This window comes from Micromys minutus (assembly GCF_963924665.1).
Source record: "Micromys minutus genome assembly, chromosome: 9".
NCBI classification, from domain to species: Eukaryota; Metazoa; Chordata; class Mammalia; order Rodentia; family Muridae; genus Micromys; species Micromys minutus.
The window spans coordinates 46361233-46378478 of NC_137978.1; the positions used below are offsets into that span (position 1 = coordinate 46361233).

At 48.0% G+C, this 17246-nt stretch overlaps 1 protein-coding gene across 1 annotated transcript in view; it reads right to left on the reverse strand.

Moving 5' to 3' along the window:
* Positions 1-7912: 7912 nt before the first annotated feature.
* The window catches only part of OPRD1 (opioid receptor delta 1), a gene marked incomplete at both ends in the record, with an annotated part of 29663 nt that continues 20329 nt past the window's right edge, over positions 7913-17246 (reverse strand). The window contains 2 exons of the mRNA XM_080921761.1: positions 7913-8454; positions 11590-11939. Coding sequence (XP_080777887.1) covers positions 7913-8454; positions 11590-11939 — 892 coding nt within the window. The remainder of the gene's footprint in view (positions 8455-11589; positions 11940-17246) is intronic.

Below are 17246 nucleotides of genomic sequence, written 5' to 3' on the forward strand. Positions count from 1 at the left end.
TGAACTCAGGACCTCTGGAAGATCAGTCAGTGCTCTAACCACTGAGCCATCTCTCCAGCCCTCAACCTGCATTCTTATAAAACCCAGGACCACCTGCCGAGGGGTGGTACCACTAAGAGTAAGCTGGATGCTCCTTAGACTTGTCTACAGGTCAATCTGATGGAGACCTTTTCTCATTTGAGGTTCTCTCTTTCTATATGGCTCCGGCTTGTGTCAAATTGACCCAAACCTAACACCATGTAAAAGTAAAAAGTGAGAATCAGCTCCACAAAGGTGTCCTCTGATCTTTACATGTGTGCCATGGTACAAGTGCCCACCCCCCCCCACATACACAAACCCTAGTAATAGATAATTAACTAGAAAAAGAATAAGAAAATGCCAACACTCAGGAAGCAGAGGCAGGCAGGCCCCTGTGAATTCCAGGCCAGACAGGTGAGACCTTGTTTCACACACCTACAAACACACACACACACACACACACAGAGAGAGAGAGAGAGAGAGAGAGAGAGAGAGAGAGAGAGAGAGAGAGATGCAAGTATGGAGAATCAGCTCACTTTATTTGAAAATAGAAGTTGGATATTAGTCCAGGATAGGATCTGAGGTGGACCAAAACCCAAATGTGTGAGGCAGGTTCCATTGGGCTATGTCTGCCTTTATCACACCCCAAATAGGACACCACCAATCACAAATATCACCTCACCCCACCCCCCACACGCTCTTTCATCTCTGGATAAGTATGCTGTGGATTTTTACATTAGATGTCTGGTTTTGTTGGGAGGTGGGTAGGGCAGTGTTAAGGAACAGAAGGAAAAAAAATCTCGTTTCTCCTTAAGGGTGGCAGGGTGGCAGATCTCGGAATCTGTTAACTCCACCTCTGCCCCTCTAGTGTGCAGAGGCCCAGAGAGAGCCAGACACTGAACATAGAGGACAAGTGTCAAAGCCATGCAAGTTCCCTGTCTCCATCTTGGGATGAGTCTCAAGTGAATGTCACCTGCATAGACACCTATACAGAGATTCTATCTCTGTGACTAAGTTGTTCATCTAAAGGCCACCACTGACCTCTCTTGTCTCCTAGGTTGTCCTGCATTCTTGGGTCCCAGTGAGTGACAAAAGAGGACAGCACCATGTAAGGAACGAAGGAGAGGAGAACCTTTCGAAAATTTCCTTCTCAAACCTGAGAACACAGTTCCAAGAAAAAGTCCTTGTGGATAACCCAGCCAAGGCATGAAGATTCAGAGGTGGCAGGGCATGGTGACACATGCCAGTGACCCCAGAATTTGGGAAAAAGAGGCAGGAGGATTTTGAGTTCTGGCCAGCCTGGGCTACCACAGAGACCTCATCAAAAACCAGAAGGGGTGAGGGATGAGAGAGAGACAAGGGTTGATACCGGAAAACCTAAACACAGGGTGGTAAGAACATTTGCTACTCATGAGTGCTGGAAGCTTCCAGGACCAAGTCGTGCTAGGCCTCTAGCTCTCCCAAGTAAGCTTTATCTTCTGTAATTATTGTCTGTCTGTGGGCTCAGTCTGGAGCACAGGCAGGCTGGCCTCAAACTCATGGTAATTCTTCTGCTCCAGTAAATGCTAGGACTACAGGCATGAATCCCTACATCTAGCTTTTCCTTTTCTGTCTCTGTCTCTGTCTGTCTGCCTGTCTCTGTCTTGTGTCTCTCATTCTCTCTCTGGGTTCTCGAGACAGTATCACACCATGGAGTGCAGGGTATTCTTGAATAAGACATCTTTCTGCCTCAACTTTCTGCTTGAGCCACTCCATCCATGCAGCCTCTAAAGTCTAAAGGCAATGGGCTGAGACTCTTTCCCAAGATATGTAACAAAGACCTGACATGTCATCAAAGTATCACAGACCAGTAGGCCTTCAAGGCAGAAAGAGACAGATGTGAGACAGGCCTGTCAACATCACGCTAGGGTTTTAGGTGGTTCATGTGATAGTGATGTTAAAAGGCACAGACCCTGGCATGGGAAACACCACTGAGGTCTCTTTGGGTAATTAGTGTCCTCTCTTGAGAGGCATCAGATGGATTCTTACTGGGATAACCAAAGGAAGCATCCTCTCCCCTGAACCTCATAGTACTGCCTGTCTTTTAGGGAGTTCAGGAGCAGTTATGAAGCTGGTACAAGTGAGAGGTGTTTGTTGGTTGTGCATCATGGCTCCTCCTGTATTGATGCTAGGACTAGATCCTGCACAGGGCCTCTTCGGGCTGCCTGTGGACCATACATAGCCCAAAACAAAGATCATAAACTTCACTTAAATTTTTTTTTTTTTTGAAAACAGGGTTTCTCTATGAAGTCCTGGCTGTCTTGGAACTCACTCTGTAAAACAGGCTGGCCTCGGACTCAGAGATCTGTCTGCCTCTGCCTCCCCGGTGCTGGGATTAATGGCGTATACTACCACCACCCCGGCCTTTTATTTATTTATTTATTTATTTATTTATTTTGTAATTGGATTGAGCAGCTCTCCAGTATGAACTTTATAGATGTCCGTATCATAATGCAACATCAAAGCTTGGTCACAAGTGACAATGTCTCCAATGTGCTTATTCTGAGGTCCCTCACCAGCTGCTGATGGCTCTGGTTTGAACTCCCAAACTGCCTGCATCCGGAGCCTCAAACCCACTGTCCTGGTTGGATTGCATCACCCCTAGCAATGAGCACCACCTGCCCAGTGTCAGGTAACATGAAGGAATAGACGGTGATTTAATAACTGAGAGCTAGTGTGGTGGTGCACACCTATTATTCTAGCGCTTGGAAGGTGGAGGAAGGAGGGTCAGAAATTAAAGGACATCCTTAGCCACATCGTATGCTAGCCTGGGCTACAGGAGATCCTGGCACATCTGTGGGTACCTGCAGAGCTACTATATAAATTACAAATTATACATTACAGTTATAACCTGCCTGATTTGGCTGCTGGGAACTGAATTCGGGTCCTCTGGAAGAACAGTACTTGCTCCTAACCACTGAGTCACACTCCAGACTCTGTTCCATACGTTTTGTATATAAGTACTCAAGCCCGGACCTAACAGGGAACCTCAAGGGTTTAGAGTCTCCGGAGCTGGCTTCGTATGGCTCTGCAGTTCTAAGTTCAGGATCTGTTGCAGATACTGAGAGTTGGAGGCTGGCCTTTGGCCTGGCACCCAGCAAGTAGGTGATTAGCCAGGACACTCGCTGCACACAGTAACCCTCCAGATGTCAAATGCCCATCCCCCAGTGTGCCACACATTTCAGATTCCAATCCAAGCAACTTTCTTACAACAGCTTAGGAACCCACATCATTACTAGGGAAGAACCCTGCATTGGTGCCCACTATGGGCCATAATTTCTCTAGGCACTTGACTTATCTGCATGCTCTGAGGAGACTCTTGGGGTGGTGGCATGACTTGCCTGAGATCCAGCTGCTAAGTGGCCATGAAACCACTCAAGAACCTGAATAGACATTGGTCGTCGTGTTAGAGACTACCCACTCTCCCATCTTACATCTAGAAGGAAACAGAAGTTTGTTGAGGGCAAATCCTTTGCTAGTTCATGCTCCTATTTAAAACTTCAGGGCTGAGACTTGAAGCCAGGTTTGGGATCTCTCGGGGCTTGTAGGAGACTAAACTTGAGGTCTCTGGTTTGCTCTCATTGCCCTCTTGCCCTCTGCACCTCCATCCTGTTATACTTGACATTATCCATCACTCCCTCTCCCTGGGAACGCCTCCCCTCCTCCTGTTTCCATGACAGCACATTCTCCTCTTCTTCCTCCTGCTGTTCCAGTGGTTGGTTTCTTGCTCACCAAGGGAGCACTTGAGCCCAGGAAGCAAGGGGGTCCCCCAGGCCAAATTCCCAGACTCCTCTCTTCTCATTGCACCCCAGAAACCGATACACATTTCCCTTTGGGTCTCGACTCTGACTCTGCACTGTTTTCCAATCACAGCTACTTGCTGAGTGACAGGCCCTATAGCTATACGTACATTAACTAATGAATCCTCATAGCCATTCTACAAATAAAGTCCACTCTGTAGGAAGGGGAACTAAGAATCCAAGAGAGAAAGCCAACGTCAGACCCCAGCATTCGTGCTGAGCTCTGGGACATCAAGAAGAGAATGGAAACTGTAGGGCATTTTTAAACCAAAGGCAAAATCTTCCCTCCCACCTCGTAGAGAGAAAGGAATGGAAATTTTGGGGAGGAAGAGACCTGTGATAGTCTAGAATTACACTGTCAATTTGAGCTTTAAAAATGCACAGTACATTTTGAAAGGCAAAGATTTGGAGAACTTAAGAAGGAACAAAAGTTCACAGAAAATTGCCCTTTTCTCCCATGTTGTTAAGTCTTCAGAAGCCTCATCCCAGGATTCCAGCAGCAGTTGGGGTGTCTTTCTGCTTTACTGATGCCCAGAACTCACAGCAAACTTGGACCTGGGAATTTTCCCTAGAATTCCTCTGTTCTGCAACACCTAACAAGGTCTCTGTGACTCAGGGAAAAGCAGCTTAACCTCTGAGCTCAGCTTTCACATCTGAAATAGGGATACTAGCCAGGCAGACATGCACCTTTAATCCCAACAGAGGGCAGGTGGATTTCTGTGGGTTCAAGTCCAGCCTGGTCTACAGAGTAAGTTCAAGGACAGCCAGGGCTACACAAAGAAACTCTGTACATACATACATACGTGCACACACACATATACACACATAATAAAATAAAATAGTGATACTAGGCAGGTGTAGCACCATACCTTTAATCACGGCACTCAGGAGGCAGAGGCACCCTGATCTCTGAGTTCAAGACCAGCCTAATCAATTATAGTGAGTTCCCACTTAGCCAGAACTACATAGTAAGACACTGTCTCAAAAAAGAATAGATGATAGATATATAGATAGGTCAAGATGGTTAGATGATAGATAAATCGATGAAGATAGATACTTCTCCTCACACAGGGCTGTTGAGAGGATGAACTGAGATGAACACAGCACTCGGCACCGAGCTGCAGCATCACGATGCTCAGTTAAGCTCTGTGTCTCTGCTGCTCATACTTTTGGGCTTGCCATGCACTTGAACACATGAACACACTCACACTTTCCTACACACCATTCTGCCTTCCTTATGCATCCTTTAAATCCCCTGGGGCCCTTTGCTGCCTCTTACAGAATTGCTGCCAACATGTTTTTAATTAAAAGGGACATTCTCCCTGGGGCTTTCTGTCACTGCATCTGTCACCTTGGCATGCAATCACCTGTGTTTGTATACGTGTATGTATATGATTTGTGAGTATGATCAGCTGAGGTTGATCCCAGGACAGACATCTATCAGTATCAGAAAGGGTTAAAAAGAGTCCACCAGATCATGCTGGATGTGGTAACACATGCCTATGAAAGGTGCCATGGCACACCAGTGTATACACACACACACACACATAATTTAATTGGGCTTGGAGGATAAAGGTCCTTGCCATCAAATCTGATGATTCGAGTTCAACCCCTATAAACTCCCAAGGTAAAAGGAGAGGAACAGCTCTCCCAAACTCACCCCTGACCTCCACATATGCACAGTGGCAGGGACATGCTCCATTCAACACAAAATCAATCAACGTTTAAACAATTTCAAAATCACACTCATAATACCAACACTTAGGAGAGGAGACTCCTTCCGGTCAGGAGTTAGGAGTTCAAGACTAGCCTGGGCTTCATGAAAAAAAAAAGTCAGTTCTCATCCCTACAGGAGATGACAAGATCAGCCCTAAGACAGCTCTGCCCTGGGTGGTCACCTCACCACCACCACTCTCTACAGAAGGTTATAATGAACATCTAGGTGGTGAAGGTTGGCTAAGAGACTAGGCTCCAGGTTCCAGTCTGGGCAGGCCTGACGTCAGCTGTGACGGTCACTCCGTATCCCAGGGTACAAAGATCCCAAGTCCTAGGGGGACTTCACATGGAGAAAGGGCTGTGCTTTGTCCATCAAAGGGACCCTTTCTGTTCACTAGTCTAGCTCCCTGCCTCCCTGAAGACTGGTTAGGTCCCTGCTGGAGTGACAGCCTGCAGCTTTTGTTCCAAAGAACGGCTGTCAAAAAGAAAAGAGGTATATTGTCTCTTTTGCTCCTTTCTTTTTTGTTTGAGACAAAGGCGTCAATTTCTTTCCATCTGTCCCAAAAAAGGAAGAGAATTAAATTTGTTTTTACAAGGATGTCAGCCGACTGCTTCAATAGGGAGTCAGGGACAGGTGGCTCAGGCAGTGGGGGAGGTACCGGGGACAGGGCAAACAATGACATTCAAGGGAGCTAGGACCCAGGAGTGCCTGGATCTGGTTCTGTGTCTACCCTCTGCAGTGAGAACAGAGGTCCCAGGGGCAACAGGAGAGAGCAGAGGGCCACACCATCATCATCTATAAAAGCCTTCTTCCCTCAGTGTCTTCAAAGTAGGGTTCAACTTGGGCAGTTCCGGTCCCTGGGAATCACAGACATCAGACATCTGATGGGCAGTCAGATGCTGGGAGAAGGAAAGACTTCCAAAAAGTATCCACGCTCAGGCTTCAGGATGTGATCTGTAAGCAGACACCTCGGCCCCCTGCCTCACGATTTACTCTCCCCACAACACACACTTTTATTGAGACAGGGTCTCACCATGTAGCCCTGACCATCCTGGAACTCACTATGTAGACCAGGCTGGCCTCTGCCTCCCAAGTGCTGGGATGAAAGGCATGTTCCGCCATTTTTCAAAGAAGACTTATTATTTTATGTCTATGAGTGTTTTGCTTGTATGTATGTGTACCATGTTCATACCTGGTGCCCACAGTGGTTGGAAGGCATTCGACTGACTGGGATTATGGTTACAGACAGTTGTGAGCCACCATGTGGGTGCTGGGAATTTAATCTATGTCCTCTGCAAGAGAGACACGTGCCCTTAACCAATGAGCCATCTCTCAAGTTCTATGTCCACTGCCTGACACAAAGGCTTACTTGGTTTCCGAGCTCTGGAACCTTCTTACTCCTTCCTGAGCCTCAAGAATCCCTTTAGAACTTGTCTCTGGGGGCCTTGTTCAGTATGCAGGGAGCCTCTGCTTCTGCCCACTGTCCCCAGCCCCACAGGGATGCAGACTCAGAAACATCCATACAGTTTCTTAGTTTGGAGGTTTGGTTTTGTGGTTTGGAAGTGTTTTTGGTTGTTTGTTTTGTCTAATCGATCCCAGAACCTCACACCAACACCCTACCCCTGAGCTACAGACCTAGTCCTCTCTACATCTTATTTTGAGACACTAAGTTGCCCAGGCTGCTCTGGTCCTTAACTTTCCAGACTCAGCCTCCAGCATGACTGGCCTGCCCCATCAAGCGGAGCTTGTATCCTCTCTACGGAGAAGTCATGTTGGACTTAGCCTCAGCAAGTTCGGCCGGTATCAAGAATGTGGTGAGAACTTTTAACTCTTCTCCAAAGTTGACCATCCCCCCGCCCAACCCCCCCCCCAGAGGAAGGGGCGTTTATCACTTAATCAAACCACAAGCTGCCTTGCCTGACTGCCCTGTCCCCTTATCTCCCCTAAAATGAGAGGTTCCGCCCCATAACACAGATGCCCCTCTCAGCCAGAGCAAGTCCTCGACCCCATCACTGTCTCTCCTGGTTCCTGGAGCTGGAATCCTCAGGTCTTGGACTGGAGCTGGGTGTTCAAAAGGCCAGAACCCGATGTTATCCCAAGACAGACGTTCTGTCCCATTGGAGAGGCCGTACTGAAGGGTCTAGTTTCGGATCTGGAGTCACCAGCTCTGCCCTCCCACCCCCACCCTTCCAACCCAGAGCCTTTGATCCCTCAGGCCTGGCCCTCGCCTAGGCCCTATTCTAGATGTCCCTATGGTGGCCACAGCTTCCCAGGGAGCTCGGTGTGGCCGCTGGATCCCTTTACTTGGGAGGGGCATTTAAGGGGAGGGCCGGGTAGGTCAGGCGGCAGCGCCACCGCCAGGGCCGTCGGAGGGGGTGCAGGCTGTGACACGCTCACGCGCGGTGGCCTGCCGGGGACGGCGGAGGCTGCCAGGTTCTTGGCGGCCGCAGGGCGTGCGACAGAGCTGGCGGAAGCAGCGCTTGAAGTTCTCGTCCAGGAAGGCGTAGAGAACCGGGTTGAGGCTGCTGTTGGCGTAGCCCAGCGCAATGCACAGGTGCAGCGCGGCCACTACAAATGGGTCGCGCCGATTGATGTCCACCAGCGTCCAGACGATGACGAAGATGTGGATGGGCGCCCAGCACACCACGAAGGCGCCCACTACAACCAGCACCATGCGTGTGATGCGCCGCAGGCTGCGGTCCTTCTCCTTGGAGCCGGACAGCAGACGCACGCTGCGCAGGCGCAGCAGCATGAGGCCGTAGCACACCGTGATGATGAGGATGGGCACCACGAAGGCGAAGAGGAACACGCAGATCTTGGTCACAGTGTCCCAGTACCAGCTGGGATTGGGGAACTGGAGCATACATACCACTGCTCCATCTGAGTCCGGGGGAGAAACAAGGAAAGACACGGGTCAGAGGTCTGTGTGCCTAAGGGGCACTGTATGCTTGTCCCCTTTCAAAATGGCTAGGTGGGTGGAGGAGATTCTGGTGTCTAGTATGTCCCTTTACTTGGTGAATTCCTTCTTATGCTTAAAGACCTCAGAATTGGTCCTCAATCTGGGAGGTCCCTTTCAGTGTCCACTCCCAGGTCCTTTGTAAGCCTTTACGTCCGTGAATGACGTAACTGAATTTACAAAATGAATGAGGTAATGATTTATCGTGGTCTGGTAATGGCAGTCACTGTGTGTTAACTCAACAGATGCCCTACTCATTCCCAGAATTGATCCATTGGGTTGCTCGGTACTGAGGACTGATTTAAACGGTGGGTTAGGGCTAGCGCTATAATTCAGTTGCTAGAGCGCCCCGGTTCGATTCTCAGCACCGTATAAACTTGGGCCACATGGCACATGTATGTAACCGAAGCACTCGGGACATGGAGGCAATGAGGAGCAGACGTTCAAGGTCATCTTGGACTACATTAACTTCTAGGCTAGCCTAAGCTATATAGGATCCTATCCTAAAGATGAGGACAAGGATGAGAACGAGGAGGAAGAGGGGGAAGAAGTCTGACTCCAGCCCAGGTATGACCTTGGGCAAATTACTCACTGTCTTTAAATTTCCTTACGGTAGGGCTAATAGTCTATCCACTTTTCTTTAGTTACATTTAGATTTATTTGCCGTGTGTGTGTGTGTGTGTGTGTGTGTGTGTGTGTGTACCCTCATACATGCGAAGGTTAAAGGACAATATACAGTTGTCTATTCTCTCCTCCCACCATTCCTATTCCAGGGATCAAACTCAAAACTGATGGGCTTGGTGGCAAGCACCTCTGAGCCATCTAGCCAGCCCTACCTGCCCCAAGGACATTTCTTAAGACCATTGTGAAATAGGCTCAGATGGATAAGGTATGTAGCTCAGTGGGGCTCAGATGGTTGATGAACTCAGAGCAAAAGGGGGCAGATAAATATCGGAGCCTAGAGGTCAGTGCTAGGGCCTGCATCTCAGGCAGGCAGCAGCTGATATAAAGAACAACTTTGTACCAGGTGAGGTAGCACACACCTCACCATTCAGGAGACTGAGCTAGGAGGCTCTCGGGTGTAAGGCTGGACAAAATTACATATTGAGATGATATCTAAAAGTAAACTATAACAACAAAGCCCTTCCCAACAGCCAACCCTGTAGGCAAAGGAAGGGGAGCTTCCTGTGCTAGAAAACAGGCTTGGACAAGATGAACATCTCAGAGGTTATGGCAGGGCTCTGACGCAGGCTGGAAGCTGCCCCAGGGATGCTTAAGATCTCTAGGAGACACACAGTAGGCTTGCAGCCTTCGAGCCATGAGAAAGGGGCTGAAGAACCACAAAGCATCTAGGGTAGTTCATGCTAGTAGGACCCTGGGGATGACGGAGGATAAGTGTGCTTATGAGTGGTGGTGCTCAGAGAGGGAGGAGGGAGGAGGGAGGAGGTCCACTTGGCTCAGTTCCCAGGAGTTAATGACTCCTAAACTTAAGGCTGGTAGTGAGCTAGGGAACCCTGCTGCTCAGTCAAAACCAGTTGCTCAAAGGCTGTATAATGGCCCTGTGGTTCTGCCCTTGAGGGTCAAGGAGTCTAAGAGCTCTCCTACCAATCATCTTCCCCTTCCCATAAAACCTCTACAGACTTCTACCCAGGGGCCAAAAGAAAGGAGAGACCTAAGGGCAGGAGCCTTTGGTCCAAGGCCAAGTTCAGTCAAATGCTTGCCAGGGAGGGCTGGAACTAAACCACCCGACTTGATTCTGTTTTCTTCTTTCTGATAAGGTCTGGATATATAATAGAAAGTGTCCTTGAATTCAAGATCCTTCTGCCCCAGTCTCCTAGATGAATACACCAAGCCTCAGAGAAAGGAGGGGGGAGAAAAAGAAAGAAGCAGAGACAGAGATAGACAGAGACAGACAGACACACATACATACACACACACACACACACACACATACACACACACACACAGAGAGAGAGAGAGAGAGAGAGAGAGAGAGAGAGTCCCTGCCTTGTCTATGAGGTGGTGTGGCTTGCAGGTTGGTTACTATAGAATAAATAGGTACCCTTCCATGCTTCTTTACATCAAGGTAGGGCCATGTGAACAGTTGACACTAGGAAGGGATAAACATTGAAAAGTGGTTATGATTTCTCCCAACTTCTTTTCTTCTTTTATGTGCTGGCCAGATGCCAACCGTGGATGATTCGGGCACCTCCTCTAGGAGCCTGGTGCCCTCAAACCACCCTGCTACCTAATAGATTGTAGTAGAACGAGACATAAACTTTTATTTTAAGCTCCTGGACATTGAGGATGCTTGGTATTAAAGCTTTAGTGACTAATAAAAATACCCTAGGAAATGTGAAGTGTCTGCCACTCCCCTCAGGCCGTTTTCATTTGGTCAATGTTTTTTTTTTTTTTTTCCTCCTTATTTTTCTTCCTTTGTTTTTGAGGAATGGTTTCATGTTTCATAGCCTCAAACTCACTATCAAAGTAAAGCTAGCCCCGAACTCCCGATCCTCTTGCAAGGATCACGCCTGATTTATAAAGTGCTGCGGATTGATCCCAGGGCTCTAGGCATGCTGGGTAAGCACTCAGCCAACATAATTACATGCCCAGGAAGAGCAGCCAGTGCTCTTAATCACTGGACCATCTCTCCAGCCCCTCCAGTAGTTTTCAAAGTGGGATAAAGGGGAATTTGGGATGGGTCTTCAGATCCTATAACCTCTTCTGCTCACTGGTCAGCGATAATCACACCTTGGCTGTCTATCCATCTCCCTGTAATCTACAGGGTCCTGACCAGTTCACAATCCTATTATAAATCCCCTTTGGCCAGCAACCTTTCAACCAATCATTCACCCTCACAACAGTCGACCACCCACACCCCCAGTGGCTGATTTTCCCCCACTGGCCAACCCTGACCTTTCATTGACTTATAAACCACACCACCACTGGCAACCACTCCCACTTGCCCAAATAAATGCTTTGGAAATCCACAGAGGCCCTCAGGTAGCTGGGCCCTCCCGTGGTCAGAGACCCATGTTGTAGCTCCCTCTCTCACTTACCCCGGGGTTGGGTCACTGCCATGACCATGATGGGGACCCCAACACCTGAAGCCAAGACCCAGATGCATATGTTGATCAGCTTGGCCTTGGCCGGCGTCCGGAAGTCTAAGGCCTTGACAGGATGGCAGACGGCAATGTAGCGGTCCACGCTCATCATCGTGAGCGTGAAGATGCTGGTGAACATGTTGTAGTAGTCAATAGAGAGCACAGCCTTACACAGCAGCTCTCCGAACGGCCATGTTTCCATCAAGTACTTGGCGCTCTGGAAGGGCAGCGTGCTTGTGGCCAGTGCGTCAGCCAAGGCCAGATTGAAGATGTAGATGTTGGTGGCAGTCTTCAACTTAGTGTACCTTCGAAGGAAGAACAAGGGTAATTACCACCTCATCGACTTCAGTTTCCATTAAACTGGGGGAGTGAAGGGACTGGCTCAGAAATCTATGAAGGGCAGGACCAATGTGGTATAATCACATGCCTGCAATCCCAGCACTCAGAGGGGTAACCCAGGAAGACTGGGAATTGAGGACTAGCCTGGGCTACATGAGGCCTTTTCTCAAAAGAACAAAACAAAGTTAAAAGGATGAAATTGGATCCCTGAAATGGAAGGATCTCTCTGGAGCCCAGTACTAGGGAGGCAGAAGCAGGAAGGGCATGAGTTTAAGGCCAGCCTTAGCTACATAATGGCTACATAATGACACCTTGTCCAAAAAAAGAAAAAGAAATAAGAGTGACAGGGAACATAATTTATATAGAATGTAGCCCTGAGCCCAGTGATTATGTAGCACTCAGGACAAAGGCATTGTGTGGTTGAGCTGCCAGAAGGCTTGCCCAGCAGAGGTCAGAGACAACTTGTTGGGTTCCATTCTCACCAGCCCCAGGTGATTATACTTCATCTATGCAGAATGAAGTTGGGAGCTAGACCATTTACCTGGCCTTTGGGGAATTTGATTCGTCATCTCTTCTGGGACCTTAAGCCTTCTGAAGTGTCCTCTGCGGTAGTGCAAGGGTTGGATTCTGGTCACATTTGGTTCCATGTAGACCTCTTTTTATTTTTTAAAGATTTTTATTTATATGAGTCCACTGCAGCTATCTTCAGACACATACCAAAAGTGGGCATTTGAATCCTGATCACAGATGGTTGTGAGCCACCATGTGGTTGCTGGGAATTGAACTCAAGACCTCTGGAAGAGCAGTCAGTGCTTTTAAACGTTGAACCATCTCTCCAGCCCCCATGTAGGCCTCTAAACCCCCACATAACTAGACCCACGCCTGTGTGAATGCCATGGTTCCTTCCCCTTCCCGTCCCCTGCCGTGAAGAAGATGAGGCACATTCACAATCACACAGGGGATGAGCCCGGATACCAGGCTGGACTGTGCAACCAGACTGCCCCAACACTCCCAGCATCCCCCATGCTCTGTGCTACATCCATAGCACAGCTTGTGTGGCTAGCACATATAGCGTGATCCCTTCTATACAGGGCCTGGGCTGAGCACAGGGAGGTATGGGGGCAAATAGCCCAAAGCAGAGTCTTTGTCATAAAAACACAGTCACACTGTGGCAAGGTAAAGTTCTTTCTCACATCCTGCATGGGTAGGAAAATCCAGAGAAGAGGCTAGTCTGGTCTACAAGACAAGTTCCAGGACAGTCAGGGCTGTTACACAGAGAAACCCTGTCTCAAACAAACAAGCAAACAAGCCTGATGCTTACAGGGCTGGAGAGTTGGCTCAGTCGTTAAGAGTGCTTGTTTCTCTTGCATAAGGACTTGGGTTGGATTTTCAGCACTTGTATAGAAGTTCACTACTTCCTCAGACACTAGGAATCCATGTAATGAATATACGGGTGATCAAACTCTTGTACACACAAAATACAATAAATCTAAATAAAAAGCAACCAAATAACCAACCAACCAAAAAGGCAATGATCAGGTTATAATGGGAGAGTTCCAAGAGTGGAGAAAGTGACTTTCTGAAGGCAGAGACCAACTGCAGGGTGTGGAAGGGAAAGTGAGCACCCATAATCATAAACCTAGCACCCAGGGAGCTGAGGCAGGAGCATTACACATTGGACATGAGCCTGGGCTTCAATATTGACACCCTCTCTTGGAAAGACAAACAAATAAATCTTTGGGTGTGACGACGCACACTTGTAGTTCCAATACTTGGAAAAAGGTGGTAATAGGAAGATTAAGAGTTCAAGGTTAGCCTTGGCTACATAGATGGCTCAAGGACAGCCTAGGCTATACGAGTCCCTCTCCCAATAAAACAAAATTTAAAAACCAGCATTGAAGCTGGGCTGTGGTGGCACACACCTTTAATCCCAGCACCAGGGAAACAAAGGCAGGTGTATCTCTGAGTTTGAGGCCAGCCTGGTCCACAGAGTGAGTTCCTAGACGGCCGGGACTACACACAGAAAGCCTGTCTTCTCTCCCTGCCTCTGTACTGTGGTGTGCTGTTTCTTTGAGCTTCCATTTCCCTGTCTCTTCCCACTAAATGGAAATTAAAAGTCTCAAATCCAGAGACTTAGATTTAGCATATCTGTGCTTTGGGTACAGTTTACTAGTACAGCACATGGTTGGATTCCCAGCCCAGGAAAAAAACCACAGCAGATCAAGGGTGGGAGTCGGGAGTCTAGATGCCTCATGAAATTGAGAAGGAAGTCCTTGATCTCTATTTCCTTTTTTTTTTTTTCGGGGCGGGTGGGACAGAAGGTTATGAGATAGTCCTGTTGGCCAGTTCATCATACTGCCAAAGATAACAGTGAACTCTTTGTTTTTGAGAAAAGATCCTTCTACATAGTCCTGGCTGCTCTAGAACTCGCTAAGTAGACCAAGCTAACCTCTAACTCACAGAGATCTACCTACCTCGGCCTCCCAAATGCTGGGATTAAAAGCATGCATGCTCCCATGATTAAACTGTTTTAAGGTTTTCCTCCAGTATGGATCAGAAGTTTGGGGGTTTTGTTGTTGAATTTTTGTTTGTTTGTTTGCTTGAGAAGAAGAGGAGGAAGAAGAGGAAGAAGTCCTCCCTCGTTGTCCTTCAAGACCAGCATCTGTCCCACTCCTTCCCAAAATAACTAGGAGCAAAAGTTTTGCTTGGAGCCAGAATTTCGAGTCTCGGGAAGCGTGTTTTCAGCGGGGTGTGGATTGCAGCTGTGTGGGAGGGCGGTCTCAAGCCCACAGCTGACTTGTCTAATTTCTCTGCTCTTACACGGAACAATTCGAGGCTGTTCTTTGCCTGCTATTTTGATTTGTGACAGCTCCTTCCATCCCAAGAGGGAGCTGGGCTGCTGCTGAGCAGGAGCTGAAGCTTCTGGGACTGCTTCATGTTGGGCGGAGGGGCTCTCTGGCCCTCCATAGCCACACCCTGCCCTGGTGGCCTCTTCGGTGCCCTGTGCTCCAGCTAAGACACACCACACACTCATTCTTCTCCCAGCCCCCAGGACCCCTCCACAGCACCTTCTACCTTCCTTATGTTGGCTCCGACCACCTCTGGGCTCTTCGAACCTACTAATGTCCTTCACCATATCTGGTCTTTCTGCTCTTCCTTAAACATGTGAAGCCCAGCCCTCATGACTTCAGGACTTCCTGCCACCCTCAACCCCCCACTTCACTCAACCAAGCCTCTGTTCAGACATTGTCTCTTCCAAAATGCCCTCTCTAATCACCTTCATCAGACCTTTAAATTTTTTTCTTTTTTCTTTTTTTTTAGATTTGTTTTATTCATGAGTACACTGTCGCTGTCTTCAGACCGTCCAGAAGAGAGCATCAGATCCCATTTCAGATGGTTGTGAGCCACCATGTGGTTACTGGGAATTGAACTCAGGACCTCTGGAAGAGCAGTCAGTGCTCTTAACCGCTGAGCCATCTCTCCAGCCCTAAAATGCTTTTCTATTTAGCCACATTATTGATGTGTTCCTCTGATTTTCTAGTGATCCCCCTTCCTTCTTCCATTTGTATCTGAGGCCAGATGCTGTCTCGGGCCAGCTGCACAGCCTTCCTTGTTTCTTGGCTTCAGAGTCTCCCTGCCTCTGGGTTTATCCCCTCATTTTGGTGGGGTACATCCTGTAGCCACTTCCTGAGAGAAAGCTTAGAGGAGCAAAGTTTTCATCACCTTCTCTAAAAATGTCTTTATTTTAACTTCTGATGCCTTTGACGGTAAATATGATCATGGGCGGAAATAATTTCCCATCAGAACTTTGAGCACATGGTCCCCTCATGAGCTGCCTGGCAGCACAGACCCAGTTCTGATTACCGAAGCAATCTGCCCCTCACCCTAAGACCCCTAGAATTTTCCATTTATGCTTAGCCACCTGGTAACGGGTGAGACTGTCTGGTGACATTCAGTGACACTGCACTTTGCCATCTCTCCAGGTCCTGTTCCCTTTGTAAAACGTACTTAGACTCTTGTGACTTGTTTTCCATATGCTTTCCTCCTTCTCTGAAAGCTACAGCTTCTTGTTTTGTAGTTCCAGTGTCAGCTCCAAACTCTGAGGACACTCGTCACGTTTGTCAACATACTTCACCATCTTGGCTGCTCTATCCACCTTGGCTTCTCTTTTATCCTGGAGAATCCCTTCAACTAAAGATGTGACATGTGCAGGCTGGAGAGATGGCTCAGTGGTTAAGAGCACTGACTGCTCTTCCAGAGGTCCTGAGTTCAGTTCCCAGCAACCACATGGTGACTCACAACCATCTGTAATGGAATCCGATGTCTTCTTCTGGTGTGTCTGAAGACAGTGGCAGTGTACTTATATATATATACATTAAATGAATAAATAAATCTTTTAAAAAATGTTAACAGTTGATAGATCTGGATGGAATGTGTTTTTTTTTTAAAAAAGATGTGAGATGTGACTGAATTCAGTCTTTAAGGCTTGAATAATGAGCTGAGCGTGCGTATCTGAGGATCCACGTGAGGGTCCTGACAACTTGTCTCAGAGATTCGCTATAAGGGGCTTTCACGCTGAGAACACAAACATCGGTTTCTAGAGCTGGGCATGGAAGGACTTTAATACTCATACTTTGGGGCTAGAGGCAGAAAGATCAGGAGTTCAGGGTCATCCTCTGCTCTATAGTGAGGATGAAGCCAACCTGGGCTACATGAGACCCTGTCTTAAAGGAAAAAAATAGATTTTAAATTTTGTTTTTTTCAAGGTAATATTTCTCTACGTAGCCCTAGCTCTCCTGGAACTCACTCTGTAGACCAGATTGGCCGGGAACTCACAGAGATCCGTCTGTCTCTGCCTCCTGAGCCTGGGACTAAAGGTGTGAGTCATCATAATCCAGCTTTCCCTTTTATTTTTTCTTTTATTTATTTTTCATTACTCTTCTATTGGTGACTCGGAACCTGTGAAACCACGTGAAAAAGGCTGGGGAGCTGGTCCAGATCCAAGTCCAGTCCCCAAGCCTCGAAGCTGATTCTAACACCAGCTCTAAGGGATCTGGCGTCCTCTTCTGGCCTCTTCCGGTACTGCACTCATGCAGCATGTATGCATCTGCACAGAAATGAAAATTAAATCTTTTTCCTTTTTAAACCCAGGTAGATAAACAGACTTCAGTTGACAATACGAGACAGGAGGGGGCGGTGTGGCCACCAGGTGCTGGCGCTAGACTGCCAGACTGCCCTCCTGATACGCTTTCCAGCCACACGTGTGATCAGGA